Raw genomic sequence first — 27,999 nt, forward strand, 5'->3', positions numbered from 1 at the left:
CTCCCGGGGCCTGGATCCCGGGGGGCGGGGTCCCGGGACAGGCTCTTGGGGACCGGGCCTGTCTGCGCCCCCTGACGGCTGTAAGGGACAGTGCAGGAGCCCGCGTGCAGCCTTTCTCCCCAAGGGAAGATTCAGCCAGAGTACTCACAGTACATTTAGTCGTTCTTTCATTTATTCGCTCATTCATGCAGCCTTCAGCAGTAAGTACACTTACTTACTCACTCACTCTATTCAACAAATATGTACTCGTTTGACGTCATGGCATCTGGTAGCCTGTCATATCACACTCCTCAAACCGGATAGCATCCAGATGGTCTTTCCTCCCTCTGGTTATTATCAGGCCCCTCCTTCCCAACTCCCTTCCCCATGGGTTTCTTAGTGACCTGCGCAGGGGGAGTCGGCACCTGCTCTCTTCAGTTCTTTCAGATTTCTGAAAATCTGCGGGGGGATATATATATATATATATATATATATATATATATATATATATATCTATCTCAATATCAATCACACACACACACCAGGCACTGTTCTAGGCACTAGAGAAAGAACAGTGAACAAGAAAGCCTAGTCCTCAAGGAGTTAACATTCTCATGCTGGGGATAGTCAATAGGAAGCTCTAGTATACAGCTTATTAGAATATGATAAGTTCTATGGGGAAATGAAGCAGAAAGGAGGAATGAAGTGAGGCAGGGGTTTGCAATTTTAGCAAGGGAGATCACAGAAGTCCCTTACTTCACCAGTCTTCCCACTTCTAATTATGAGCACTAAGAATGATTCTTTTTACGATTCTAATTATAAGCAATAAAAACCCAGGAGCCTCTAGAGCTTACTTTAAAAAAAAAAAGTTTGTTTTATTTGTTTGTTTTTTTTTAAAGATTTTATTTATGTATTCGGCAGAAAGAGAAAGAGATCACAAGTAGGCAGAGCATCAGGCAAAGAGAGAGGGGGAAGCAGGCTCCCAGCTGAGCAGAGAGCCTGGTGCGGAGCCAGATCCCAGGACCAATCATGACCTGCAGAGGCTTAACCCAGTAGGCCACCCAGGCCCCCACCCCCAAAAAATAAAGGTTTGTGTTTCAAAGGACATCATGAAGAAAGGGAAGAGATGGGGTGCCTGGGTGACTCAGTCATTAAGCCTCTGCCTTTGGCTCAGGTCATGGTCCCAGGGTCCTGGGATTAAGCCCCACATCGGACTCTCTGCCCAGCAGGGAGTCTGCTTCTGCTTCTCCATCTACTTGTGATTTCCATCTGTCAAATAAATAAATAAAATCTTTTAAAAAATTATTTATTTATTTATTTTTAAAGATTTTATTTATTTATTTGACAGGGAGAGATCATAAGCAGGCAGAGGAGCAGGCAGAGAGAGAGGAGGAAGCAGGCTCCCCGCTGAGCAAAGAGCCCGATGTGGGGCTTGATCCCCGGACCCCAAGATCACAACCTGAGCCGAAGGCAGTGGCTTAACTCACTGAGCCACCCAGGCGCCCCTATTTATTTATATTTTTAAGAAAGGTAAGAGGAGCACCTGGGTGACTCAGTGGGTTAAAGCCTCTGCCTTCGGCTCAGCTGAGCCACCCAGGTGCCCCAAGATAGTTTGTTTTTTTTAGATTTTATTTATTTGGTTTTTATTTTTCAAAGATCTTATTTATTTATTTGAGAGAGAGAGAGAGAGCACACAAGCTGGGGCAGAGGGAGAGGAAGAGGGAGAAGCAGGTTCCCCTGCTGAGGAGAGTCCGACATGGGGCTCCATTCCAGTCAAAGGCAGACCCTTAATCAATTGAGGCACCCAGGTACTCCTATTTTTTTATTTGAGAGAGAGAGAGAGAGAGGGAGGAGGGGCAGAGAGAGAAGGAGTGACAGAACCCCAGGCAGACTCTGCATTGTGTGCAACAGCCCACACAGGGCTCAGTCCCATGATCCAGAGATCATGACCACAGCCTAAACCAAGAGTCACGGGCTCAACCATCTGAGCCTCCTAGGTGTCCCCTAATAAGGTACTTGAACCTAAAATAAAGAAAGAAGTGGTGGAACTCAATAATAACAAGACAAATAAGCTAGTGAAAAAATGGACAAAGACTCTGAATAGACATTTCTCTAAAAAATGATATTTTACAAAGGCCAATAAACATATGAAAAGATGCTCAAGGGGCGCCTGGGTGGCTCAGTGGGTTGGGCCTCTGCCTTTGGCTCAGGTTATGATCTCAGAGTTTTGGGATCGAGCCCCGCATCCGGCCCTCTGCTAGGAGGGGAGCCTGCTCCCCTCCCCCACCACCTCTGCTTGCCTCTCTGCCTGCTTGTGATTTCTGTCTGTCAAATAAATTAATAAAATGTTTAAAAAAATAAAAGAGGGGCGCCTGGGTGGCTCAGTGGTTTGGGCTGCTGCCTTCCGCTCGGGTCATGATCTCAGGGTCCTGGGATCCAGCCCCGCATCGGGCTCTCTGCTCCGCAGGAAGCCTGCTTCCCTCTTTCTCTCTCTCTCTCTCTGCCTGCCTCTCTGCCTACTTGTGATCTCTGTCTGTCAAATAAATAAATAAAATCTTTAAAAAAAAGAAAAGAAAAGATGCTCAACTGGTTAATTATCAGGAAAATGCAAATCAAAACCATAAGGAGATAAAACTTCACATCCAGTAGGATGGTAATTTCTTTTTTAACATTTATTTTCTTTTCTATAGTAATCTCTACACCCAGTGTAGGACTTGAGTTACAAATCCCCAGATTTCACACACTCTTCCAGCCAGATTCTTCAGATGGCTATAATAGATTTTATTTATTTTTTAAAAGATTTTATTTATTTATTTGACAGAGGCAGAGATCACGAGTAGGCAGAGAGGCAGGCAGAGAGAGGGAGAAGCAGGCTCCCTGTTGAGCAGAGAGCCCTATGCAGGGCTCGATCCCAGCACCCTTGGGACCATGACCTGAGCCGAAGGCAGGAGCTTTAACCCACTGAGCCACCCAGGCGCCCCTATAATAGCTTTTAAATGGAAAACACCAAGTGTTGGCAAGGCTGTGAAGAAATCACAACTTTCATACATTCATGCTGGGAATATAAAATGGTGTGGCCACTTTGGAAAACATTCTGGCAGTTCCTCAAAAGGTTAAACTTAGAGTTACCATATGACTCAGCAATTCTACTCCTAAGAGTACACTAGAGAACTGAAAGCATATGTTCACACAAAAACTTGTACGTGAATGTTCATCACGGCATTGTTCAGAATAACCAGAAGGTGGAAACAACACAGCGCACCAACTGATGAATGGATAAATAAAATGTGGTACATCCATAAAATGGCCTGGAATTTGACAATGAAAAAAAATGAGGTATTGATACATGATACACTATAGATGAACCTTGAAACCGTGCCAAGTGAAAGAGGCCACATGCTGTATGATTCTACTTATATGAAATATCCAGAATAGGCAAATCCATAGACAGAAAATAGATTGGTGGTTGCCTGGGGCTGAGAGAATTGAGGGGAGGGGAGTGATTGCTGACCAGTATGGGGTTTCTTTTCTTTTCTTTTTTTTTTAAGATTTTATTTATTTGACACAGAGAGAGTAGGGATGGAGGGGGGAGAACAAGACAGAGGGAGAAGCAATGTTCCTGGTGAGCAGAGAGCCCAATGGTGGACTTGATACCAGGACCCTGGGGATCATTACTTGAGACAAAGGCAGAGGCTTTAACCCACTGAGCCACCCAGGCACCCAGGGCCTGTGGATATTTTGAGGTGGGTGGCCTGTTGGGGCTGTCTGGATTCAGTCAGGGGGGTTACTATGGGCCCTTGTGCCTGGGTCAGCTTTCCATTGCTCATGCCTGCTATCTCAAAGTAGCCTCTACAAAGCATGGTCCTTTCTCAACACGTTTGCCCTGATGGTTCTTTCTATCAGCAGGGTTCATTCCTTCATCTCCCTCAGATGTCACCAGAGCAGTGGGGTCTTGTCTGAACACCTGCCTCGCTCACATTGAGAGTTCCACGTCCCTTATTTGGCTCGATGTTTTATCCATAACATCACTTTTCCACATTGTATATAATTTACTCATTCTATCTATTGTCCGTTTTCAGCTAGCCATGTGCCAAAGGGCAAAAGGAGTGGTCTACAGGAGTACAGGTAAAAAGGGGGTACACTGCCTGTAGGGAATTTAAAATATAAACAAATAGGAGCACCTGGGTGGCTCAGTGGGTTAAACCTGTGCCTTCTGCTCAGGTCATAATCTCAGGGTCTTGGAATCGAGACCCACATTGGGCTCTCTGCTCAGCAGGGAGCCTGCTTCCCCCTCTCTCTGCCTGCCTCTCTGCTTACTTGTGATCTCTGTCTTTCAAATAAATAAATAAAATCTTAAAATAAAATAAAATATAAACAAGTAAAACCTACCGAAAGTTGGCCCAGTTTTTATTAGACCATGCACTGACAAATTCTAAGTTGTATCAGTGATAAAATAATCCTCCAAAATAATCCAGAATCATTTGTTGGTCTGCTTGTAAACAATTGATACAATTACTGTTGAGTTTATTTTATTTTTTTAAGATTTATTTATTTATTTGAAAGAGAGAGAGAAACAGAGAGCAAAAGTGGGGGGAGGGACAGAGGGAGAGGAAGAGAAGCAAACTCTCTGCTGAGCTCAGAGCCCAATATGGGCATCATCTCAAGATCCTGAGATCCTGACCTGAGCTGAAATCAAGAGTCACCTGTTTCAATGACTGAGCCACTCACACTCCAGTTTTTGTTTTTGTTTTTTTAAGATTTTATTTATTTGAGAGAGGGGGGTAGAGAGACAGAGAGAGAGAGAGAGAGAGAATGAAGCGGGGAGAGGCAGAGGGAAAAGCAGTCTCCCAGCTGAACAGGGAGCTGATGTAGGGCTGGATTCCAGAAGCCCAAGAGCCTGAGCCAAAGGCAGCCACTTAACTGACTGAGTCACCCAGATGCCCCAGTCCCCCATTGAGTTTTAATAATAGGCTTCCAGTTAGTTATTTTTATTACTGTGTCCTTTAGTAAACATTGTATTTGTAGTAGTTTTCTTTCTTTTTTTTTAAGATTTATTTATTTAGTTATTTGACAGACATAGATCACAAGCGGGCAGAGAGACAGGCAGAGAGGGAAGAAGGGAAGCAGGCTCCCTGCTGAGCAGAGAGCCCGATGTGGGGCTCCATCCCACGACCCTGAGATCATGACCTGAGTCGAAGGCAGAGACTTTAACCCACTGAGCCACCCAGGCACCCCTCAGTTGTTAATTTTAAGACTAAAGAACAAATTAATGACTCTTACATGATTATTATTGAAAATAATTTTCTGGTAGAGAGGAGGAAGTATAAAGAAGTTATCCCCTCCAGGTGTCAAATATCCTAGTCCTACCACTGTTCACAACATTACAAAATGAGTTCTGGGGTGCCTGGGTGGCTCAGTGGGTTAAAGCCTCTTCCTTCGGCTTAGGTCATGATTTCAGAGTCCTGGGATGGAGCCCCTGATCGGGCTCTCTGCTCAGCAGGGAGCCTGCTTCCCCTTCTCTCTCTGCCTGCCTCTCTGCCTAGTTGTGAGCTCTCTGTCAAATAAATAAATAAAATCTTAAAAAAAAAAAAAAAGAGCTCCAATGGGACAGGGATTTTGCTTTGTTCCTTGTTGTATCTTCTCCAGCATTTGCAACAGTACCTGGCTCATAGTGGGTGCTCAATGAATATGCCAAATGAACAGATGCGTGAATGGACCTGTGACTCCTTTCCAGCCTCAACTCTCACCACAGTCCTGTTTTCCGGCTAAATTCCTGGCTTAGAGAAATGGGGTGGGGTCGGGGGGTTCAGGTGCTGGAGAGATCTTTGTTCTCACATTGAGACTCTTGACCTTGAGTCCTTGGACCTCACTAAAAGATTAAAGAAGATGGTGGGCAAAAAAGTTTTTTAATGAAAAAGAAATGGTGAGGACACCTGGTTGGCTCAGTTGGTACAGCACATGACTCTTGAACTTGAGGTTACTGAGTTCCTGCCTCATGCTGGGTGTAGAGACTATTTAAAAATAAAACAAATAAACAAAAAAATGGACACAAAAGCTCAATTGCTTCAGGTAGACACCATTTTGATAACCCAATTAAGGCTCCTCACAAGTTAAGTGAGGAGGGAGCCTGAAGACTGGGAACAGCCCTGGATCCTGTAAGGCATTGTTGTCTTCCTTGCCTAGGGCCTTTGCATTTGCTGTTCCAGATGCTTAGAATGTTTCTCCATCAGCGCTTCTGATCCTTCAGGTTCATTATCAAAGCCACCTCCTCACTCCCACCACCTCAGTCCCTGATCATTGTCTGTGCTCCCCTGTCCCATCCCCAATCATTCTAGTCAGTCTGTCCTGTGCTTCTGTCATCACTACTCTTGGTTGTTCCTGTCTAGTGAGGAAAGGACTAGTCTGGCGTGGTCATTGCTGGGTTCCCAGGAACATGCTCAGTAGGCGTTGAGTGAATGTTCAATTTAGGAAGGAGTAAATCCCTCACCCTCAAAGGAGGGTAAAAATGAGGCAAGCGTCATCACCACATTTTCAGGAACCACTGATTTCCAGGAAGAGCATTCTGTACCCTCTTCTCCGACCCCCAGGCCCAGCCCAAGAGTGAAGGTACTGATGTAGGAGAGACGATGTTAAGATTCGAAGCCAATGGCCAAGAAAGAATTCTTAAGACATCTTTGGTGCAAAACGGTGGTTTATTAAAGCAGGGGGACAGGACCCTTGGGCAGAAAGAGGAGCAACCGGGTCAGGAGGAGTGGCCCCTTATAGACTTAGGAGTTGGGAGAGGGAGGTAAGGAAAAAGGGAGGTTTCAAAAGAACTTTCCCATGCTAAAGAGGACCTGCAAGTTACTGTTGTTTTTCCCCTCTAGCAAGGGATTAACATTAAGATAGTTGGGAGATTCTTGGAAGACTTATCAGGAGTCCCACCCAGGAGTGGAGGTGGGGGGAGGTTCGAGCTAGAATTTTTGGCTCTAGCCAAAACATCAAGGCAACTGAGCTGGTCAGTGGGCTCTAAGGAAATTTAATAATTTTTTCTTCTGCCTTTGTTTCAGTAGCAGGACGTCACCAAACCCAGGATCAGGGTAGCAGGAGCCCCAGGGCTCAGCAGGTTTGCTTCTCTCCACAGGCTAGGTCCTACCCCTGGGGAACGAAGGCAAGTCCCGCCCCCTCTCCCCCATCCAGGGGCCAGCCCAGGTGCGCGGAGGGGGGGAGGATCCTCGCTCAGGTGCCTGCTCCCTGCGCCTGCGCTCTACGCGCCCCGCCTCGCCAGGTGCGCCCCGCCCCCCTCCCGACTGGCCACCTCCCTTAGCTGCGCGGAGGCGGCCGCCATTGGCTCTAGCGCCCACCGAGTGTTTGGGAGGTTGGCGGAGTTCTGAACCGTGGAAGAGTCGCTGAGTGTCGCCGGGGCAAGGGGCCAGTGAGGGGCGGACAGAGGCGTCGTGGCCGTAGGAGGCAGGTGTCCGCAAACCGAAGGTCCGGCGAGGTGGAGGGTGGGGGGTTTCCTGGAGGCTTCGGCAGGAGCGCCGGCGCAGCACCTCACAGACCCTCTGGGAGCGCCAGCACCTGAACACGAGGCTCTCTAGCGCGCGTGCGCGGCGAGGGTCTTCCCGCACCTGATCGCGAGACCCTAACGGCCAGCGGCTCGAGGCTTCGCGGGCGCTGCGGGGTGGAACCCGTCATGGCGCAGCTGTGTGGGCTGAGGCTGTGCGGGGCTTTCCTCGCCTTGTTGGCTTCGCTGCTCCTCTTCCGGGCTGAGGCGGCCGACGGAGAACGTGGCGTCCACGGTGAGGGCCAGGGCGGGTCTCCCGGGAGGAGTGGAAGGCCGACAGGCGGAGGGCGGGGCGCGAGGGGACTTGGGCAAGGTCTGAGCCGGGCGAATAGGCGGGAGAGGGAATTGGGAGACCTGGTGAAGCTCGGGGGGTGTGGTGGAGCGGGCTGTAGGAGATTGAGCCTGGGGCTGAGGTTTGGGAGCCCCTGGGACTGAGGACGGGCGGCGGAGCCAGAGTTGGGAAGATTTCCTGCGGGTGAGGGAGGAGACTTAGGGGTATTGACCGGGAAGGAGTGGCATTGGCCCTTCCTGTGGCAGGAAGGGGGTGAGAGGCCCAACAGAAGACCAGCCTTCTCCTGGCAGAGGAAAGTTCTGTGGCCTAGGGGAGCCCTGAGAGGCCGGGCTTGAGAGGGTGGGGATTGGATTAGGTGATGTAATGGCAGTTTAGCCTCTGGCAAGAAGCCCCCACGCCCACCTCTTTAGATACTGGACCACGGCCTCTCGAGAAATCTTACCTGGTTCAGTTGCAGTAGAGCGGCTCCAAAATGATGCCTCAGGAAGAAGAAGAAAAGCAAAAGTGTTGGAGGGGAGAAACTTTGCAAAGGTGCAAGAGTGGGGACTCCTTGGGATAAGAAGAGTATTGGCCTTGAGAAGCTGGGGTTGTGGTTGTGGAACTGGTCCTTACAGGTTGGTGGAGAATAAGGCCCTATTTAAATCTCTACATTCTCCAGAAGTTTGGCTTGGGAAGGTCATTTTGAACAAGTGTTGTCATAACCTCAAATGCTTCAGACAAGCACAGCCAGGCTTTGGGAAAAAACCCTCTTTTCAAATGAGAATTCACTGATTCAGCAAAACTTATTGAGCCCCTGCTATGTGTCAGGGATGATGCTGGCACCGGTGGTAACAGTTGTGACTCAGACAAGCCAGGTCCCAACACTTAGCTTGTATTCTAGTGGGAGAGACAGAGACAGTGAGTAAACATTTAGGTAAAGAGCAGTCACCGCAGTATTAAATTACTAAGAAGTAAATGAACAAGGTGAAGTACACAAACAGCGTGATGTAAGATGATGGGGCTGCTTTAGCTCAGGTGGTCAGGGGAGGCCTCTCTGAGGAGGGTGAGGTCTTGAGCCCTAACACAAAGACCTCTGGTGGGTGAGAGTCCATGGAGGTAATGGAGTCAGAGGCCTCCAGTTTGGAGGAAGCCTGGTAGTATTCAAGGAAAAGACACAGAATCATCCTAGCCTGAGTAGAAGTGGGGGTGGGGAGAGAATTGGAGGAGGATGTGAGGTGGGAGAAGTAGGCTGGAGCTCGGTGACTTTGTAGGCCACCGTTTTGGGTGGAAAGAGAAAAAAGTAGGGTTTGTGTGCCGCTTATCACCTGTGGTGACTTCTGTAATTTATTTATTTTTTTAAAAGATTTTATTTATTTATTTGACAGAGATCATAGGCAGGCAGAGAGAGAGAGAGAGGAGGAAGCAGGCTGCCTGCTGAGCTGACCTGAGCTGAAGGCAGAGGCTTTAACCCACTGAGCCACCCTGGCGTCCCACCTGTGGTGATTTCTGAAGTCTATTAATTTACCCACGTCAGAGGCAGAGAGGGAAAAATGAGCTAATGGGGATGTCAGGGGCTATTGGGGAGAGAATCAGCTCTGGTAGGTCAAGGAATCAAGAGTGGAGGTAGGTGTTAGGTACCTGGGTGGCTCAGCGGTTAAGCGTCTCCCTTTGGCTCAGGTCCTGATGTCATCATCCTGCTCAGTGGAGAGTCTACTTCTCTCACTTGCTCTGCCTTTCCCCCTGCCTGTGCGTGCTCTCTCAGATAAATAAATGAAATCTTAAAAAACACATAGATAAAACAGGGACGCCTGGGTGGGCGGCTCAGTCAGTTAACCATCTGCATTCCGCTCAGGTCATGATCCCAGGGTCCTGGGATGGAGCCCCGTGTTGGGCTCCCTGCTCATTGGATAGCTTGCTTCTCCCTCTCCCTCTGCCTACCACTCTGCCTACTTATGCTCTCTCCCTGTCTCTCTGTCAAATAAATAAATAAAATCTAAAAAATTAAAACAACTCATAGGAAAAAAATTCAGGGGGCGCCTGGGTGGCTTAGTAGGTTCAAGCCTCTGCTTTCTTTCTTTCTTTTTTTTTTTTTTTTAAAGATTTTATTTATTTATCAGAGAGAGAGAGGGGGAGAGAGCGAGCACAGGAAGACAGAATGGCAGGCAGAGGCAGAGGGAGAAGCAGGCTCCCTGCTGAGCAAGGAGCCCGATGTGGGACTCCATCCCAGGATGCTGGGATCATGACCTGAGCCAAAGGCAGCTGCGTAACCAACTGAGCCACCCAGGCGTCCCAAGCCTCTGCTTTCAATTCAGGCCATGATCCCAGGGTCCTGGGATCGAGCCCTGCATTGGGCTCTCTGCTTGGCAGGGAGCCTGCTTCCCTCTTTCTCTCTCTGCCTGCCTCTCTGCCTACTTATGATTTCTGTCTGTCAAATAAATAAATAAAAATCTTAAAAAAAAAAAAATTCAGGTGCTGAACATACTTGCAGTCTGAACTAGAATTTGACATGTCTTTTTTCAATGACATAATCATGTTAGGATATGCCTTTTAGTTACCTGCTCTGGGACTTAATCAAAACCGAATTTAGGGCTAAACTCTATTGCTTACTGAGTTCTGATCCTTGAAACAGCGTGGTTGGGTGGTCAAGCTACAGATCTTGCCTAAGATCATGCAGTCGTAATTGACAAAGTCAAGTCTGGCTTCAGAGGCCTTTCCCTGGTGGCCTTTCTGGCTGCTGCAGCTGGGTGGACCTCCTGACCTTTCAGAAGTACTCTTGTCTCGTTGGGTGAACTAATGACCTTGCTTATCTGAAGTTCTGTTTGTTTGAAAGCTTTCAGTAGTTTAATTTGAACGAGGAGGTAGTTTTGATTTTTTTTTCAGGCAACAGGGTCTTCCACTAAGAGTGACGTTTCTCCAGCCCCATGCAACTGCATAGGTGCCACTAGATGAGTATGGTGAGGTGGGGACTGTGTAGTGAATGTGTGTGAGGGGGTGATGGTAATGATTGGTCAAGGAATTTGATCTTTGTGAAGACGTGAGGGGGCTGAGGGGTAGAGAGCAGATAGGGTCGGTGAATTGTTGGAGTTGAGGTTTTGGAGGGCATGAACTGGAAAGAAAGGATATGATGGGCAGTGAGTGAGATGCTTGAAACTGAGATTCCAAGAAGTTGTGTTTCTTGAGACAAGGTCTAGACATAACCATTGTGGGACGAAGCGGAGGGGAGGGCAAGATCACTGGAGAAGAGGTTTAGGAACCAAGAGGCCAGGATGGTCTGAGGGTCACCAACCTGGATATGGAAATCACTGGGAATGATGAGGGAGGCAGCACAAGAGATAGTGAGCCAGGAGCTAAAGTCATGAAATGAGGAGTAGTGATCTGGGCAGATGATGCACAAGGTGGGGTACAGTCTGTTTTGATGGTGATTAATAGCTGGACTTTGGAGAGGGCAGAACACTGTAGAAGCAGCACCAGGTGCAAGGAGACCTACCCTCTTGGAAATGTCTTTGAGGGAGGAAGGGTTTGGTTAGAGTAAGGAGAATGTGATGAGAATGTTCAGAGAGGAGATGAGAAAATAAGAGATTTTGCTTAAGGCAATTGCTAAGTTCCCAAACCCTGGAAGTTAGGGGGAAGAGGGATGAGAACAGTATAGGATGTATGGGGATGAGGGGAGTTAAGTCAGGAGTCTGGGCTGATGTCATGATAAGCAAGTGATAGGAGTGCAGTCGGGTTCAAGGCTGAAAGTGTTGGGCAGGGACTGGGTGTTGGGAGGGCAGATGGCAAGGGGTGTGGTGGTAAGTAGTGGATACTTGGACTCTGGACAGAGGGTGTCCTGAAACCGGACCCTTGCAGCTGGAGGTGGAGGAAAGCTGATACTGCTCTGCGTGTTTCTAGCATTCAGGTAGGGCGCCAGTCTACCGTGGAAAGCACACTGAGATTATAAACCCTCCGCTCCCAAGAGGCCTCCAACAGGCTTTATGTGACTTGTAGTTTGTAGAATTGAGATTTATTTTTTAAAAGATTTTGACAGAGATCACAAGTAGGCAGAGAGGCAGGTGGAGAGAGGGGGAAGCAGGCTCCCTGCTGAGCAGAGAGCCCCATGCAGGGCTGGATCTCAGGACCCTGGGATCATGACCTGAGCTGAAGGCAGAGGCCTTAACCCACTGAGCCAACCAGGTGCCCCTAAAATTGGGAATTTTTTTTTTTAAGATTTTTAAAAAATTTATTTACTTGAGAGAGAGTGAGAGAGAGCATGAACGAGGAGAAGGTCAGAGAGAGAAGCCGACTCCGCATGGAGCTGGGAGTCCGATGCGGGACTTGATCCCGGGACTCCAGGATCATGACCTGAGCCGAAGGCAGTCAGTCGTCCAACCAACTGAGCCACCCAGACGTCCCTAAAATTGGGAATTTTTTATGGAAAAATATGGTTATGGCTCTCTGCCTGAAAAATGTGAAGATCTGTGGCACCAGATCAGTGTTCCCACATGGCACCCATAGTGCTCCTTTTGGAAAGGACATACACTACTCGGTCTTTATGTACTTGGCCTGCCCACTGTATCTCTAAGCATTTAAGTTGTAACCTCCCCCATCTTAATATGTTCCATTTTGTAAATGGAGGTAGAGGAAACAGCTCCTTATAAATTGTATAGTGCAAGTGTGTGTGTCATTGCTGTTAGGGAGGGAAAAGCCCTTATCAGTTGGCCACAGATGTGTGTAATTCTTTTTTTTTTTTTTTTTTTTTAATTTCTTCCCAGGTGATAAGTCCTATTATCTGGAGTGTCCCAAAATACGTAATTTTGATTTCACTCAATTTAAGGATAGATAATACAGTTGGCCCTCGAACAACACAGGGGTTAGGAGCAACTCTGCAGTTGAGAATCCAAATCTAAATTTTGATTCCTCAAAAACGTAGCCTGCTGATAGCCTGCTCTCTAAGCCTTACCAATGACATAAACAGTTAATTAACACATATTTTGTGTTACATGTATAAAATACTGTATTCTTCTGTTTGTTTGTTTGTTTTTAAAGATTTTACTTATTTATTTGACAGAGATCACAAGTAGGCAGAGAGGCAGGCAGAGAGAGAGCAGGAAGCAGGCTCCCTGCTGAGCAGAGAGCCCGATGTGGGCTCAATCTCAGGACCCTGGGATCATGACCTGAGCTGAAGGCAGAGGCTTTAACCCACTGCGCCACCCAGCCACCCCTTAAATACTGTATTCTTAAAGAGAGCTAGAGAAAAAATATTAAGAAAATCATCAAGAAAAAGTTCAACTGTGTATTCCTTTTCAGGACAAAACCTCAAAAATTCCTTTGGGAAGTTTAAGTGTAGTTCCTGCTGCCAATAACTATGCCTCACCTTGGGCTCATCAGAGCTTGGAGTTAATGGTGCTGGGCTTTGTTGATTGTTCTTGGGACTTTCCACTGGAGAAAGTGCAGCAGCCTACATTTGAGAGCCTCTATTGCATTTTCTAGTGATCTTCAGTTTCCATCTACCTCTTGGGTTAATTAGTTTCCCCAGCACTTTGACTAAAAGGACAAATTTCCAGCACTTCTAATAAGAATGTTCTTAGTCACCACTCCTTTCTCTTAAACCCCATCCACAGGGAGCTAAAGTGCAGTTGGTGTTAGTGATTGGCTGTGGGTTCTCCAAAGTAGCATCTTCTAGGGTTTTGTTTTTGTTTTTGTTTTTTAAGATTGGTGTATTTATTTGAGAGAGAGCTTGAGCTCACCCCTGTGAGTAGAGGGAAGGGGAGAGAGCGAGAATCTTTAGGCAAACTCTCTGCTGAACCTGGAGCCCTGAGTCTGCAAGGCTCATCCCACTACCCCAGGAGATCCTGACCTGAGCCAAACCAAGAGTCTGGCTCTTAACGGACTGAGCCAGTCAGGTGTCCCTAGCATCTTCTAGTGTTCTGCCCTTCACAGAAGAGGCACTTGTTTTGCTTGCAATCAAGGCAGTTTGCAGGATACTTTGAAATACTTACTCACTGGTTTATCCAAGACATTTTTTTTTTTAAAGATTTTATTTATTTATTTGATGGAGATCACAAGTAGGCAGAGAGGCAGACAGACAGACAGGAGGAAGCAGGCTCCCTGCCAAGCAAAGAGCCCGATGTGGGACTCGATCCCAGGGCCCTGAGATCATGACCTGAGCCGAAGGCAGAGGCTTAACCCACTGAGCCAAGCAGGCGCCCCCAAGACATACATTTTTAAAAAGATTTTATTTATTTATTTATTTGATAGAGCACAAGCCGGGGGAGCAGCAGGCAGAGAGAGAGAGGGAGAAGCAGGCTCCCAGCTAAGCAGGAAGCCATGTGGAACTCGATCCCAGGACCCTGGGATCATAACCTGAGCCAAAAGCAGGCGCTTGACTCACTGAGCCACCCAGGCACCCCTATTTAAACACCTACTATGTGCAAGGTACAGTTTTAGGCCCAGGAAACAGCACTGAACAAAACAAATGACCTCCTGATGCATGGCAGCCACCTTGTAATGAAAGAAAGACAGTACAGTCATAAAATGGCAGTGAATATGTACCTGGAAATGAGTACTGTAAGAAAAGTAAGGTAAGATTTGGTGTGCTTAGTGCTGAAAACATGGCCTTCGAAGCTCAGATGGTGATGGCCCCTAAAGAACATTGAGGGCCTCACTTTCAGGTCCTCTGAAGGTCCACGGAAAAGATTCCTTTGTGAAGTGAAGCAGACTTCTCTTTCACCTGCTCCCCACACACTTCTCATCTTTCCTCTCCTGGGAGTCATTTATAACTCTCACACTTAAGGTAAGTTGACAGGGCATCCAGGCCTGTGCCATGTGCTGATGTGGTAGCCAGAGATTCATGTGAGAAGCGAGTGACCCCTGATTTCATGGACCCTAGGAAGCCTTGATGGATCACTGGTCACATGACTAAAGCAGTTTTCACAGTGACCCCAGAAGCAACAGCAGGCAGATTATGGGTGTCTGTGCAGTCCTGGTCACAAATGTCATTTCATGTATTGTTTCTGAAAAGATCTTTTTGAAAACTGAAAAGGGATGCTGGAACATGGATGCTGAGGCCCCATACGTAATTTTAGAGTTTAGTTAATTTGAAATTATTTGAAGTATATTTTTCATGATTAGAAATCCATTTTAGAAATGAAGGCAAAAAAATTTAGCTGTTGTTTTACATACTAGTGTTTTGAGATGGATCTCACCGAAAGGGGCCTGGCTTTGGCTTCTAAAGTCCTTGAGTTCATACGGCATATTTTATGTGTCCCCCTGGGTCTGTCATTTAGAGTCCAGGACATGCACTTAAGGGGGTGAAAAATAACTGCCATCATTGTTTGTGACCTTTCAAGGGACCACTCATAAACAGATGCAGAGTATGTATGTGGTATTGAAATTTAATGGGACATAATGGAAAAACATGTCTGAAAACGTTCCTCAGGGATGATAATGAAAAACAAGTTTGAGAAACACTGTTCCAGGGAGAAGGGTATATTAGCTTTCATCAATTTGTGAAAATGGTCCATGATTCAGAAAAGGTTAAGAATCCCTTGAATTGGGTGCCTGGGTGGCTCACTGGGTTGAGCTTCTCTTCTGCCTTTGGCTCAGGTCATGGTCTCAGAGTCCTGGGATCGAGCCCCGCATCAGGCTCTCTGCTTAGCAGGGAGCCTGCTCCCCCACAACCCCTCTGCCGATTCTCTGCCTTCTTGTGATCTTTCTCTCTGTCAAATAAAAAAAAAAAATCTTAGAGGGAGTCCCATGAAAGACACTGAAACTGCCTTTCCAAGTTACTCAGATGGGCTACTGTGATTGTAGGTAAGGGTAGAATTCATAGTCTTGTTTGATGAATATGCAGTGACAGTGGGTAGGAGCGGTGGTTTGCCTTGTGCCAATGGTTTCTAAAGTGTAAACTTCTATATCTCGATATTTTATATCTAAAGTGCCAAGGTTTTATATCTAAAACGAGATATTATGAGTCTTATAATTTAAGTTGGATTTGTCGTTGTAAATGTTCTTTCCTCATAAATACCCAAGGGTTATTTTAAAGTTTCTGCATTATTTATCGTAATAATGACAACTTCCAGGCACCCAAACCTAGAGGAGATGGGTAGTTAGTAGCTTTCTTTCCTTTTTTAAAAGATTTTATTTATTTATTTGACAGAGAAAGATCACAAGTAGGCAGAGAGAGAGAGAAGCAGGCTCCCTGCTGAGCAGAGAGGCTGATGCAGAGCTCCATCCCAAGACCCTGAGATCATGATCTGAGCCGAAGGCAGTGGCTTAACCTACTGAGCCACCCAGGTGCCCCATTGGTAGCTTTCTTTACTGAAAACAGAAGCACTCAAGTATGTAGAACCTACCCAGCTAACCCAAATAGGTGAATTCCTAGGTCCCTTAGAAATCAAGCTGATCATAAAGTACATGTCAACTCTGGAATTTGGCACAGTGGGATTAAAACAGCCATGAGTACCTCCCGGATACTCAGTACCTCTTTGCTTACACAGAGCTTTTAAAGATAGCTCATTCTTCAGTGAAGAGATACTAGAAGGTCCAAATGGGTAACCAGGGCATATTTTTTCTTACTTTCCCCAGGCCTTGAACACTTAATCTCAGCATAATGTGGGGTTGCAGGACTTTGATCTATGTGATAGTTTGCCTTTGTCCTACCATGGTGAAGATCAGAAAGGTATCACTTAAGGTGTGGTAAATGGTCACACAGCAGAAAAATAAAGGGAAGGGTGATGGTTTAATTGGTTTTATTGACTCTGACTTGAGGTTTTCCATAGCCCCGTGTCCTGTTAGCCATCATACTCAGTTGGATTTTCTAGTGAACTCTGTCATCCTTTTTGTACCTTCATTCCCACTGTCCCTGTATTAGTTTGGCCTCATAAAAATATATTATCTACTCTTTATTCAAAGATTTGTTCTAAAAATTTTTTTTAAGATTTGATTTATGTATTTGACAGATCACAAGTAGGCAGAGAGGCGGGCAGAGAAAGGAGGAAGCAGGCTCCCGCTGAGCAGAGAGCCTGATGCGAGGCTTGATCCCAGGACCCTGGGATCATGACCTGAACTGAAGGCAGAGGCTTTAACCCACTGAGCCACCCAGGCCCCCCTGTTCTAAATGTTTTAAGGGCTCTTTATTTTTTAATTTTTTCTTATTTATTTATTTATTTCGCGGGGGGGAGAGAAAGAAAGAAACAGACTCTGCTGAGCAGGGAGCCTAATATGGGACTTGATCCCAAAACCCTGGGATCATTACTTGAACTGAAGGCAGATGCTTAACAGACTGAGCCACCCAGGTGCCCCTGTTTAAGAGTTTATAATGGAATATAAAACTCCTTCAGTCTTCACAACACTCTTATGTTATTGGTCTGTGTGTAAAAGAAATCCCTCCCATTTGAGTCCCATTTGAGTTGTTTTAAAGAAATGCATCTGTGGGGATGCTTGGGTAGCTCAGGTCATAATCCCTGGGTCCTGGGATCAAGTTCTGAGTTAGGCTCCCTGCTGGGTTGGGGGGCGGGGGTTGCTTCTGCAAAAAAAGAAATACCTGTGCGTGCTCCCAGAATTTACTTCAGTAGGGACTGTGGAGGAAAAGCTGATGAGTCTCTTTGCTTTGTTACTCAATAGTGAATTCAAGTGCCTTTTCCCAGACAAGCCATTGTCAGGACCCCCTCAAAGTTAATAGTGCATTCTGAAGCAGGCATCGTAAGTCTAGATGTCACACACAGAAGGGGACTTTTTGCTAACACACTTGCCAGAAAACACTTTTATACTAACTAAATCCAGAATATGTATAAATCACACAGAGACCCTTACTTAAGCTTGGGCTACGTTCTAATGTCCCTTAGGGTAGTTATCTTGCTAACATTCTCAGCTTTTACTGCTAAACTAAGTAGATTTTAAAGAGAAAACTGTTTATTGCAGAATTTTTCTGACACCAGATGGAATGGGCTTTTCTACAGTTCTCAGTGGACACCCATTTGACTCATTTCTGACACCAACTCCACGGAGTTAGCACAGAGCCCACGGGTTACCAGCTCAGTCCCACAACCCGCTTCTCCCACACCTTCACTGGAATGTCCCAGGTTGTCACCTGTACTTCCAACCTGTGTGCTATAAATCAAAGGTTCCCACAACCCCCTTGGTTAATTTGCTAGAATGGCTCACAGAACTCAGATATATTTACCAGTGTATTATAAAGGATAAGGATGAACAGCCAGATGAAGACATGGAGTGAAGTCTGGGAGGGTCCCCAGCACAGAAGCTCTGTCCTTGTGGAGTTTGGGGTGAGCCAGCCTCCTGGTACATGATGTGTTCACCAACACACCTCTCCTAACTCCTTCGGTTAGGGTCTTTTAGAAAGCTTCATCATGTAGGCATGATTGATTATTAACTCAAACTCCCATCCCCCACCCTTTCCTGGAGGATGGGAGTTTGGCTTAAAGTTCCAACCCCTCAGTCTTTCCCTTGTCTTTCTGGCAGTCAGCCCCCCACCCCAATCATCTCCCAGACTCTTAGCTCTTGTGTCAGGAACCCGGCTCAAAAACCAGCGTTCCTAGTACTGAAGAAACCACAAGGGAGGGGGCGCCTGGGTGGCTCAGTGGGTTATGCCTCTGCCTCAGGTCATGAGCTCAGGGGTCCTGGGATTGAGCCCACATCGGGCTTTCTGCTCAGCAGGGAGCCTGCTTCCTCCTCTCTGCCTTTTTCTCTGCCTACTTGTGATCTCTCTCTCTCAAATAAATAAAAATCTTAAAATATAAAAGAAAAACCACAAGGGAGGTACAGTGGGGGGTGTGGGGGGTTGGCCAAATCTGTCTTACTGTGTCAAAGATAGGCTGAATCCATAATCAGAGCTTCGCCTTATCTTCTGGTTTACATACTCCAAGCCTCTAAAAATCTGCATTTTTCTTTTCTTTTTTATTTTTTTTAAGCAGCCAGGCCTAAATCAGGGAATATGTGGCTTTCTGAATTAAAGTATATGGTGTTTATATATTTTCCGGCTTTATTGTTAGATTAGTATGCGTTTGTTGCATGTACTATTGTTCCCACATTATGAGTGAGGAAATAGGCACAGGAAGGTTAGAACTGCCTCTGGGTAAGACAGCAGGCTCGTAAGAGGCAGCCAGGGATGCCTGCACACACAGATCCTTTACCGGAACAGAGGATCTGTCCTACAAGCTTTTGTCAAATGCCTCCCGTATGTGTCACTCCCCTGTCCCAGAGCCTTGGGTCATTTCCTTTGTACCTTATGTTGGCTTACAAGCTCTTTGAATTTCAGATGTGATTGTAGTATTTTACCTTTTGTGATTTTGTTGTTGTTTTGTTTTGTTCTGTTTTTCTGCCCAAGTGTGTCTTTTTTCTACTTGTAAACCCCTGGAGGTCAGATGACCACATCTCCAGTCAGCGCCTTCTATGTATAGGATGGCTGCTCAGCCCAGTTTACCTTGGACGGTTCCAGTTTATGCCACCATATGTCACAGAGTGACTATTAAGAACAGGTTATTTTAGTTTCTGTTCTGTGGAAAGTGTAAAGCATTCCAACAAAGGGTTTTAATGTAGATTTTTTTTTTTTTTGCACCCATGCTGTTGATTGCTAAATGTAATAGTCTGATCATGACGCTGAATAAATGTGTCTTTAAAAAAAAAAAATACCCCCTTTCGGGGTGCCTGGGTGGCTCAGTTGTTAAGCATCTGCCTTTGGTTCAGGTCATGATCCCAGGGTTCTGGGATCAAGAACCGGATGGGGCTCCCTGCTCAGTGGGAAGCCTGCTTCTCCCTCTCCCACTCCCCATGCTTGTGTTCCCTCTCTCTCTTTGTGTCTCTCTCTGTCAAATAAATAAACACAACCTTTATTTTATTTTATTTATTTATTTTTAAGATTGTGTTTATTTATTTGACAAAGGGAGAGAGATCACAAGTAGGCAGAGAGGCAGGCAGAGAGAGAGGGGGAAGCAGATCAGAGAGCCTCATACGGGGCTCCATCCCAGGACCCTGTGATCATGACCTGAGCGGAAGGCAGAGGCTTTAATCCACTGAGTCACCCAGGCGCCCCTATTTATCCTATAGTTTTAAGTTTTTTAACTGAAAGTTTTAAACAGAAGAGACCGTAATCCACTATCCTGATAAAACCACTGCTGATCCTTAAAAAACAAAAGTAATGCATTCACAAGATTAGAATACTCACACTGTACTGAAAGATCCAGATGGAAAAGAAAAACTGGAAAAGGCTCCCTCCTTTCAGGCCCTTTCTTTAAAGGTACATTTATACACGCATCTAAATTAAAAGCTTAGAAAGGAATTAAAATAGTAAACCATTCTCTTCCTTTTTTCCCCCTCTTAGTCTTCCATATTTTCTATACCAGCACACATACCTTTGCCTGTTTTGAACAGAGCCTGGTATCCCTTGTGTGCAGTTCTCACAAGTTACCGAATCAGCACAAACCAGATGTCTTGATGGTGAATTTGCAGCTGTTAAAGGTCTGTGAACACCAAGCCCTTTGTGGATTTGCCAATCCTTGCCCCCATTCTTAAAAACACTTGGATTAGGTGTCTCTTCATTGCTTTCTTTGCTTTTTGATACTGAGGAGTGACCTGTACTCTTATTTTTCTGTGTATAAATAGGATTTTCCGATGTCTGAGGATTATTACAACAGAACTTCTCTTTGGCCATTGTCTTTAGAATTCTAAGTTGCTTTAATGGAAAGAGTAGTGCTGTTTCTAGTGATGGAAGGGTGTGTTACAAGTTCTTGGCAAAGGATAATCCCGAGGAATGCATGGTCAGTGTTGTTATTAGAAATGTGAACCCTGGGAGTCTGTTTGATAGCTTCTGACTGCACATATAAGACCGGCTGAGTTCTGTAAGGACAGAGGTAGAAAATGAACAGGGTGTTTTTTTTTTTTTTTTTAAAGATTTTATTTATTTATTTGCCAGAGAGAGAGAGAGCAAGCACAGGCAGGCCTAGTGGCAGCAGAGGCAGAGGGAGAAGCAGGCTCCCTGCTGAGCAAGGAGCCGGATGTGGGTCTTGATCCCAGGACGCTGGGATCATGACCTGAGCCGAAGGCACCTACTTAACCAACTGAGCCACCCAGGTGTCCCTGAACAGGGTGTTTTTATAAACACTATAGAGAAGAGACCAAACTGTAGTTTGGGGTTGCTGCCTGTGTATGGCCTGTGAGCTAAGTATGGTTTTTACATTTTTTAATGTTTGAAAAAAATCAAGAATATTTCAAGGTGCGTAAAAAAATTACATGATAAAATTTTAGTGTCTGTAGATAAGATTTGACTGGAATGACAGCCATGCTCATTCATTTACATGTGTGTCTTAAGGCTGCCTCCATACTGTAATGACACAGTGGGGAAGTTAGAACAGACCGTGACCCATAAAGCCTGAATAAAGGCAGACCTTGTTTGCGTGGTTTTCAACATGCACAGATTTCAGTTACCACAGTATATTAACTCTGGGTACTTGGGTCAAGTACAAGTTTCAGCTTCTAGCTCTTCAAGCACAGATCACTGTGTAGATGACATATATGTGTGGTGATTGGTCACTGCACGTCTGTGACTCTGTTCACACACAAGGCAAAGCATTCGGTTGTGTTGCCTGCTTGTTTCCCAGTGATAATTCTGTGTTAACAGTTTACAAAAATGCTTAATCGATAGAGGGGATTGGCCGAAAAGGATGAAAAGTGCAGCCAAGAGAAAAAGTGGTAATGCTGGAGGCACAATTCCGATGGAACAGAGGTGGAGTGATGGAAGCACTCACCAGCCTCAGGAGTGTGGACACGGTCTTGATTTGGGAGACCCGGTAGACAGCCACAGGAGCCCTAGTGACAGAAATGAGGAAATTAGGGGCACCTGGGTGACTCAGTGGGCTAATCCTTCACCTTGGGCTCGGGTCTTGATCTCAGGGTCCTGGGATCCAGCTCTGCATCGGCGGGGAGCCTGCTTCCCCTTCTCTCTCTGCCTGCCTCTCTGCCTACTTGTGATCTCTCTCTCTCTCTCTCTCTCTCTGTGTGTGTGTCTCAAAGAAATAAGGAAAGAAAGAAATGAGGAAAGTGATGCTTTTTGATACTGAGGATGATACAAAAAGGATGATTTCCCAGTGGAAGGAATGGTGGCAAAAACTTTCACAAAAAGTAAAGCAGCTCTCAGAGCAGTTGAGACATTGAAATAACGAAGGATAAAATGTTGGTTGCTGATTCAAACCTAGAAAGATGTAGGACAATTCACGAAGATGAATTTGAAAATAAATGCTTGTTCTGAATCCAGAGTTAACATGGCTTAAGACCATTGCAGCACTGTTCAAACTACTCTTGGTAATTTTTTTTAAACAACTTAATTGTCAGGTTTCTAATACTTTAGCCACATTGTACTAAGTAAATATTAAGTTTACTATTTTTCCTATATATTTGTAACCCACAGTTGTTTTTTCTTTTTTTTTTTTAAGACTTTTTCTTTATTTATCTGACAGAGATCACAAGTAGGCAGAGAGGCAGGCAGAGAGAGAGAGGAGGAAGCAGGCTACCTGCAGAGCAGAAAGCCCGATGTGGGGCTCCATCCCAGGACCCTGGGATCATGACCTGAGCTGAAGGCAGAGGCTTAACCCACTGAGCCACCCAGGTGCCCCTGTAACCCACAGTTTTTAATGTTCTGACAAATTTAAAGGACTTAGAAGTTACAGATTTTCCTGTTGCTTTTCACACTATCGTGCAAAACAGGTACTGCCTGTGTTCACTGTTTGGCGCACCATAAAAAAAAGTTTACTGAGCTTTGCTCTAGAAAAACAGATGCGAGGAAGAGAACCATTTCATGAGTGTCTTCAGGCTGGTGAGATGATCTCAGGCTCTCTTTTATTAGGCAGACAGGCAAGATGTCAGGGTTTTTTCAGTGTGTAGCACCCAGGGGAGTAAAAAGTGTATCAAGAGCTGGAGTCCTGGGAAAGAAGTACTTGTTTTCGAAGTAAACTTACTCTGAAGGGGCATAAAAACACAAATAAGTCGGGGTGCCTGGGTGGCTCAGTGGATTAAGCATCTGCCTTCAGCTTGGGTCATGGTCTCAGAATCCTGGGATTGAGCCCCACATGGGGCCAGCAGGGAGTCTGCTTCTCCCTCTCCCACTGCCTGCTGCTCCCCCCTGCTTCTACTCTCTCTCTCTCTGTCAAGTAAATAAAATCCTTAAGAAATATATTGAAAAAACAAAAACAAAACAAAACACAAGGGGCCCCTGGGTGGCTCAGTGGTTAAGCATCTGCTTTCGGCTCAGGTCATGTTCCCAGGGTTCTGGGGTGGAGCCCTGCATTGGGCTCCCTGTTTGGTGGGGAGTCTGCTTTTCCCTCTCCCTCTCCTTCTGTTGTTATCATCCGTCCTCCTGGCTCTGGCCGTATTCTTTCTCACTCTTTGTCTCAAATAAATACATAAAATCTTAAAAAAACAAAACTAAAAAACAGCAAAAGAATGAGTTGGAGGTGGTTGGTGATTCAAGGGAGAGATCAGGTAGGATTGAAGTAAGGGGTATACCGAGGGTTGGAATTTGGTAAAGCTGAGAAGTAGATAGACTGGTGTTACAGTATTTTCTGTACTTTTCATAATATTTGAAGTAGTTTATTAAAATAACTTAATTTTCTAGAGTAGGCACTGCAATAGTGCCTTTTTGGAGAATGATTAGATACAGTCCTTTTTTTTTTTTTTTTTTTTTTTAAGATTTTATTTATTTGTTTGACAGAGATCACAAGTAGGCAGAGAGAGAGGGGGAAGCAGGCTCCCCGCTGAGCAGAGAGCCCAATGCATGCCTCCATCCCAGGACCCTGAGATCATGACCTGAGCTGAAGGCAGAAGTTTAACCCACTGAGCCTCCCAGGTGCCCCTAGATACAGTCTTCTTAAGCCTATAAAATTAAATTAGGTTGGTAGTGCCTGGGAGCCTGAAATCCCTGCGATGTTGTTGTCAGCAGGTGACAGCAGGTTATTCCAGCCCAGTGCATGTGGCATGAAGGTGTCTGAGCCATTGGCTTGTGGTCCTGGTTAGAGCTCTGGTGACTTGAGAACCAGAGTAGCCTGTTCTTCATGACAAAGACCAGTCTGTTTGGCAGTTTTATCACAGCTAATGTTCCAAATGCCTGTTATTAGAGTTTTGTAATTTAGCTTCAGATTTCAGATGATGCGTGATTTTTAACCATTTCTGATGCATTTCTGATGCAAGAGAATGTTAAAGTTTCCTGAAGACAGAGGTTCCATTACGTATTCTGAAACGAGTGTTTCCAAATTTGGTGCTCCTCAGCTTCTCTCCGTTTTCCTCTGCTTTGAAAACTTACAGGATATACATTCATTTTGCACTAGCATTTGTGAGCATAGAAATAGGGCTAGAGACATTTTTCATGATCGTTTCCCAATTCTGTTCTAAAGCCAATATATCGTCATATCTCTTAATAGTAATAGAGTTACTTATTAAAGAATAACTTCCTGAAAATTGATTCTACCAAGTTCCCCTCAGCCTTGGCCAGTTGGTTTGGTGCTGTCCAAGACCTTGTCATTGAGTGAGTATAAACAGGCCCAGCAAAGGGCCTGGCCTGTTGAGCCCTCGGATCGGATAGCATGAAGGGCCCTGAGGAATGTTACGGTTTTTAGGCATCTTCAGTTTCATGTTTACCACTGCGTTTTATTATACTGCCTCTTTCTTTCTGTCTGAAGGAGGGGTTGTCATGTTAATGCCCAGCTCTAATGGGACCATTGTGAATTCAGATTCAGCTCTGCTTCTGGTTGACTTAATCACCCCAAGCCTCGGTGTCCTCATTTGTAAAGTTCTCATTTGTAAAGTGAGCGAGTTACTACATGATCTGATCTGCAGTTTTAGTGTGACTGTTAGAAATAGTGCACATACTGTGCCTAGTGTAACGCTTTACTGAAGGTAGCAGAGGGGTTTCAAGACGTAAGTAATACTCAGCATGTTGGTTCTTTTTCTTATTTTTTTCCCTTCAGATTTTATTTCTAAGTAATCTCTACACCAGATTTGGGGCTTGATCTCACAACCCTGAGATCAAGAGTCACACGCTGTACTGACTTCACCAGCCAGGCGCCCCCATTTTGGTTCATTTTTATTTTAATCTGCACCTACCAAAGTACAGTGCTTTAATTGGGGGGGAAAAAAAAGCCTTTATGGAAAATGACAAGTCACGGAAGCCGTGTTACATACCAAAGTATTTCTGACTTTTTGTATAAGCCATTTGGAGAACAGTGAAGGAGAGTGCACTGATGCTCTTTGGGGTGGAGGTGAATTGAAGAATGTGTGGCCTGTTCATCTGAAAGGACACTGTCTCCTTCGGAACAAATAAGCAGACAAAACCAAAATGCTTTTTCCTGAGTTCACTTAAGTCTAAACAGTGAAAATTTCTATTATAGAGGCTTAAAAGCATAGGGCAAAATGAGAATTTTCTCCATTTCACAGGGAGTTTCCAGACTCGGAGAAAGGATATCTTTTTTTTTTTTTTTTAAAGATTTTGTTTATTTGACAGAGAGAGAGAGACACTGTGAGAGAAGGAACACAAGCACAGGGGGTGGGAGAGGGAGAAGCAGGCTTCCTGCAGAGCAGGAAGCACAATGTGGGGCTCCATCCCAGGACCCTGGGGTCATGACCTGAGCCGCAGAAATCTAATGACTGAGCGCCCCAAGGACTTTGTCTTGACACTTGGTTAAATTTCACCTTGATGGAACCTTAAGGTTAGCTTCAGCTGATTATTCTACTACTTGGAGCTCTCAGTTATACTGTAATCAAATTTGTGTGAAAAGAACAGATAAGATTTTTTTCTCTTTTTATTATAGAAATTTTCAAATACACACACAGTTCTGTGAGCCCACATGGCCCATTACTTAGCTTCAGCAACTGTCAGCATTTTGTCTTTACAGGCATACTGTGTTTTTAGTCCAGTTCTCTCTCAATAAAGAGACATTTCTAGGGGCACCTGGGTTGCTCAGTCAGTTAAGCATCCGACTCTTGATCAGTCTTGATCTCAGGGTTGTGAGTTCAAGCTCCATGTTGGGCCCCATGTTGAGTGTGGAGCCTACTTAAAAAGAGAAATTTCTAAATTGCCTTGTGACAAAAGTGAAGTGTCCCTCCCGTCCCGTATCTCCCCTCTCCTCCTACCCCACCCAGGGAACCTAAAAATAAGGCTGTTTTCTGAAACTTCAACTGTAAAGTCAGTGTGTCATCATTTTTTTTTTTTTTAAGATTTTATTTATTTATTTGACAGAGATCACAAGTACACAGAGAGGCAGGTAGAGAGAGAGGAGGAAGCTGGCTCCCCGCGGAGCAGAAAGCCTGACGAGGGGCTCGATCCCAGGACCCTGGGATCACTACCCGAGCCGAAGGCAGAGGCCTTAACCCACTGAGCCACCCAGGTGCCCCTCAGTGTGTCATCATTTAAGAGCAGATGAGAGCTGCTCTCTGGGACTTAGTGGCCTCCCAGGCCCACAGGGTTTGTTGTAAAGAGACCATCACATATACTGGAAGAATGTTCCAGTCAGGAAAGGAAGTGTCCCAGAGGCATACCTTGACTGGTATCTTGACTGTGTGTCCTGAGTTGTTTCCTGGGAGCCTCTGGCCTTCCTGGTAGGTCCTAGTGGAGGAGGGAAACTTAACAGCACACTTCTCCTTACTCTGACTCCAAGGGACAGGCTCCGTTTCCGTCTGCTTTCTGAGGTGGTCTGCTCATTGACGGGTACATCCAAGCTGCTTGACCGTTCTTTCTTGGCATCCTCCTATGCGCTCTGTCAGCCGGTGACCGCATCCTTGCGTTTGGTCAGCTGGGCCTCCACGAGTTAAGTGTCTGAGTGACAGAGATGAGGGCCAGATTCTGGGCAGTGTGACTTCACTAAGCTAAATGCTCTTCAGCCCTAGAGAAGTTTTTTCTCCTCTTTATATACCATCAGCCTTGCATAGAGCGTGTACCTGGCCCCCTTGCTTTCGGAAAAGTTAACTGGATTTCCACCCTTGATGAGGTAGGTGGTCAGCCTGTGACCTTCTGTGCAGTGGTGTTGTCTGGTGGGTCCCACCTAAGCTGCTTCGAGCTTCGTCGGGCATTCTCTCAGGGTTTTGTTTTGAGATGTAGTTCACCTATGATACAGTTCACCCATTTAGAGTGTGCAGTGCTTCTCTCGGGTTTTTTGTCTGAAAGAGTGTCCCTGAAACTGCTCAGGAAACAAGGATACCAAGCAGTCCGGGTGAGTTGCAGGTGCTCAGCTTGGCAGGGCGTTGGATAGGCTGTTACCTCTGTAGCAGTCGGGGTCTGTGTCTCCCCACCACCGCTGCCCCCCCAGCCGCCTCTGGGTTGTTTTCACTTTGGGTCACATATGGTGGTTGTGTGGCTCTGCTCCGTCTTGTCTTGCTGTTAACAGCAGTGCTGCCTCAGACATTTGACAGCCAGGATTGAGTAAATTCTACACCAGAGAACCCTTTTCCTACAGTGTTTTCCTTGGGCCTTGTTGATGATGTGTTGTGTGACCTTTGGCATGTTGTCAAAAGTATCTGCTCCAGGTGCACACCCAGCTGATCCTAGTTAATGTGTTATGGACAGGAGATGCCCCTGTTTTTTCTTACACTGCTTTATTAAAGTATTCACATACCATAAAATCAGTTGTTTCGAACATACAATCCAGTGAGTTTTAGTACATTTATAGAGTTGTACAACCATCCCCACAACCTAATTTTAGAACATTTCCATCATCCCGAAAAGATCCCTGTGCCCATGTGCAGTTCACACCATCCCCCAACCCCACAGCCCTAGGCAGGCAGTAATCTACTTCCTGTCTCTCTTGATTTCCCTTTTCTGGACATAATAAATGATTCTGTTCATATGAAGCATCCAGATAAGGTACTTTTAAATTGGTGATTTAAAGGATGGTTGCTTTCAAATTAACAAAGTTTCTTAAGTTCAGAAAATGCTTTTTCTGCTATACTAGTTTCCTGTGGTTTATTGGTATGTGTGAGAGTTCCTTGAGGTTTTGTTTTTTATTTTTAAGATTTTATTTATTTGACAGAGAGAGATCACAGGTAGGCAGAGAGGCAGGAGGAGAGAGAGGGGGAAGCAGGCTTCCCACTGAGCAGGGAGCCCGATGTGGGGCTTGATCCCAGAACCCTGAGATCATGACCTGAGCTGGAGGCAGAGGCTTAACCCTCTGAGCCACCCAGGCACCCCTTCCTTGAGGTTTTGGCTCAGTGCTACAACCCTTTTGTCCAT

General features: G+C 45.6%; 1 protein-coding gene across 1 annotated transcript in view; it reads left to right on the forward strand.

The window, feature by feature from the left end:
- The first annotated feature begins 7,249 nt into the window (after positions 1 to 7,249).
- The window catches only part of SPINT2 (serine peptidase inhibitor, Kunitz type 2), a 31,448-nt gene continuing 10,698 nt past the window's right edge, over positions 7,250 to 27,999 (forward strand). The window contains exon 1 of the mRNA XM_059152816.1: positions 7,250 to 7,760. Within this exon, the coding sequence (XP_059008799.1) occupies positions 7,655 to 7,760 (106 nt within the window). The 5' untranslated portion in view covers positions 7,250 to 7,654. The remainder of the gene's footprint in view (positions 7,761 to 27,999) is intronic.

This window comes from Mustela lutreola, chromosome 16 (assembly GCF_030435805.1).
Source record: "Mustela lutreola isolate mMusLut2 chromosome 16, mMusLut2.pri, whole genome shotgun sequence".
Lineage (NCBI taxonomy): Eukaryota > Metazoa > Chordata > Mammalia > Carnivora > Mustelidae > Mustela > Mustela lutreola.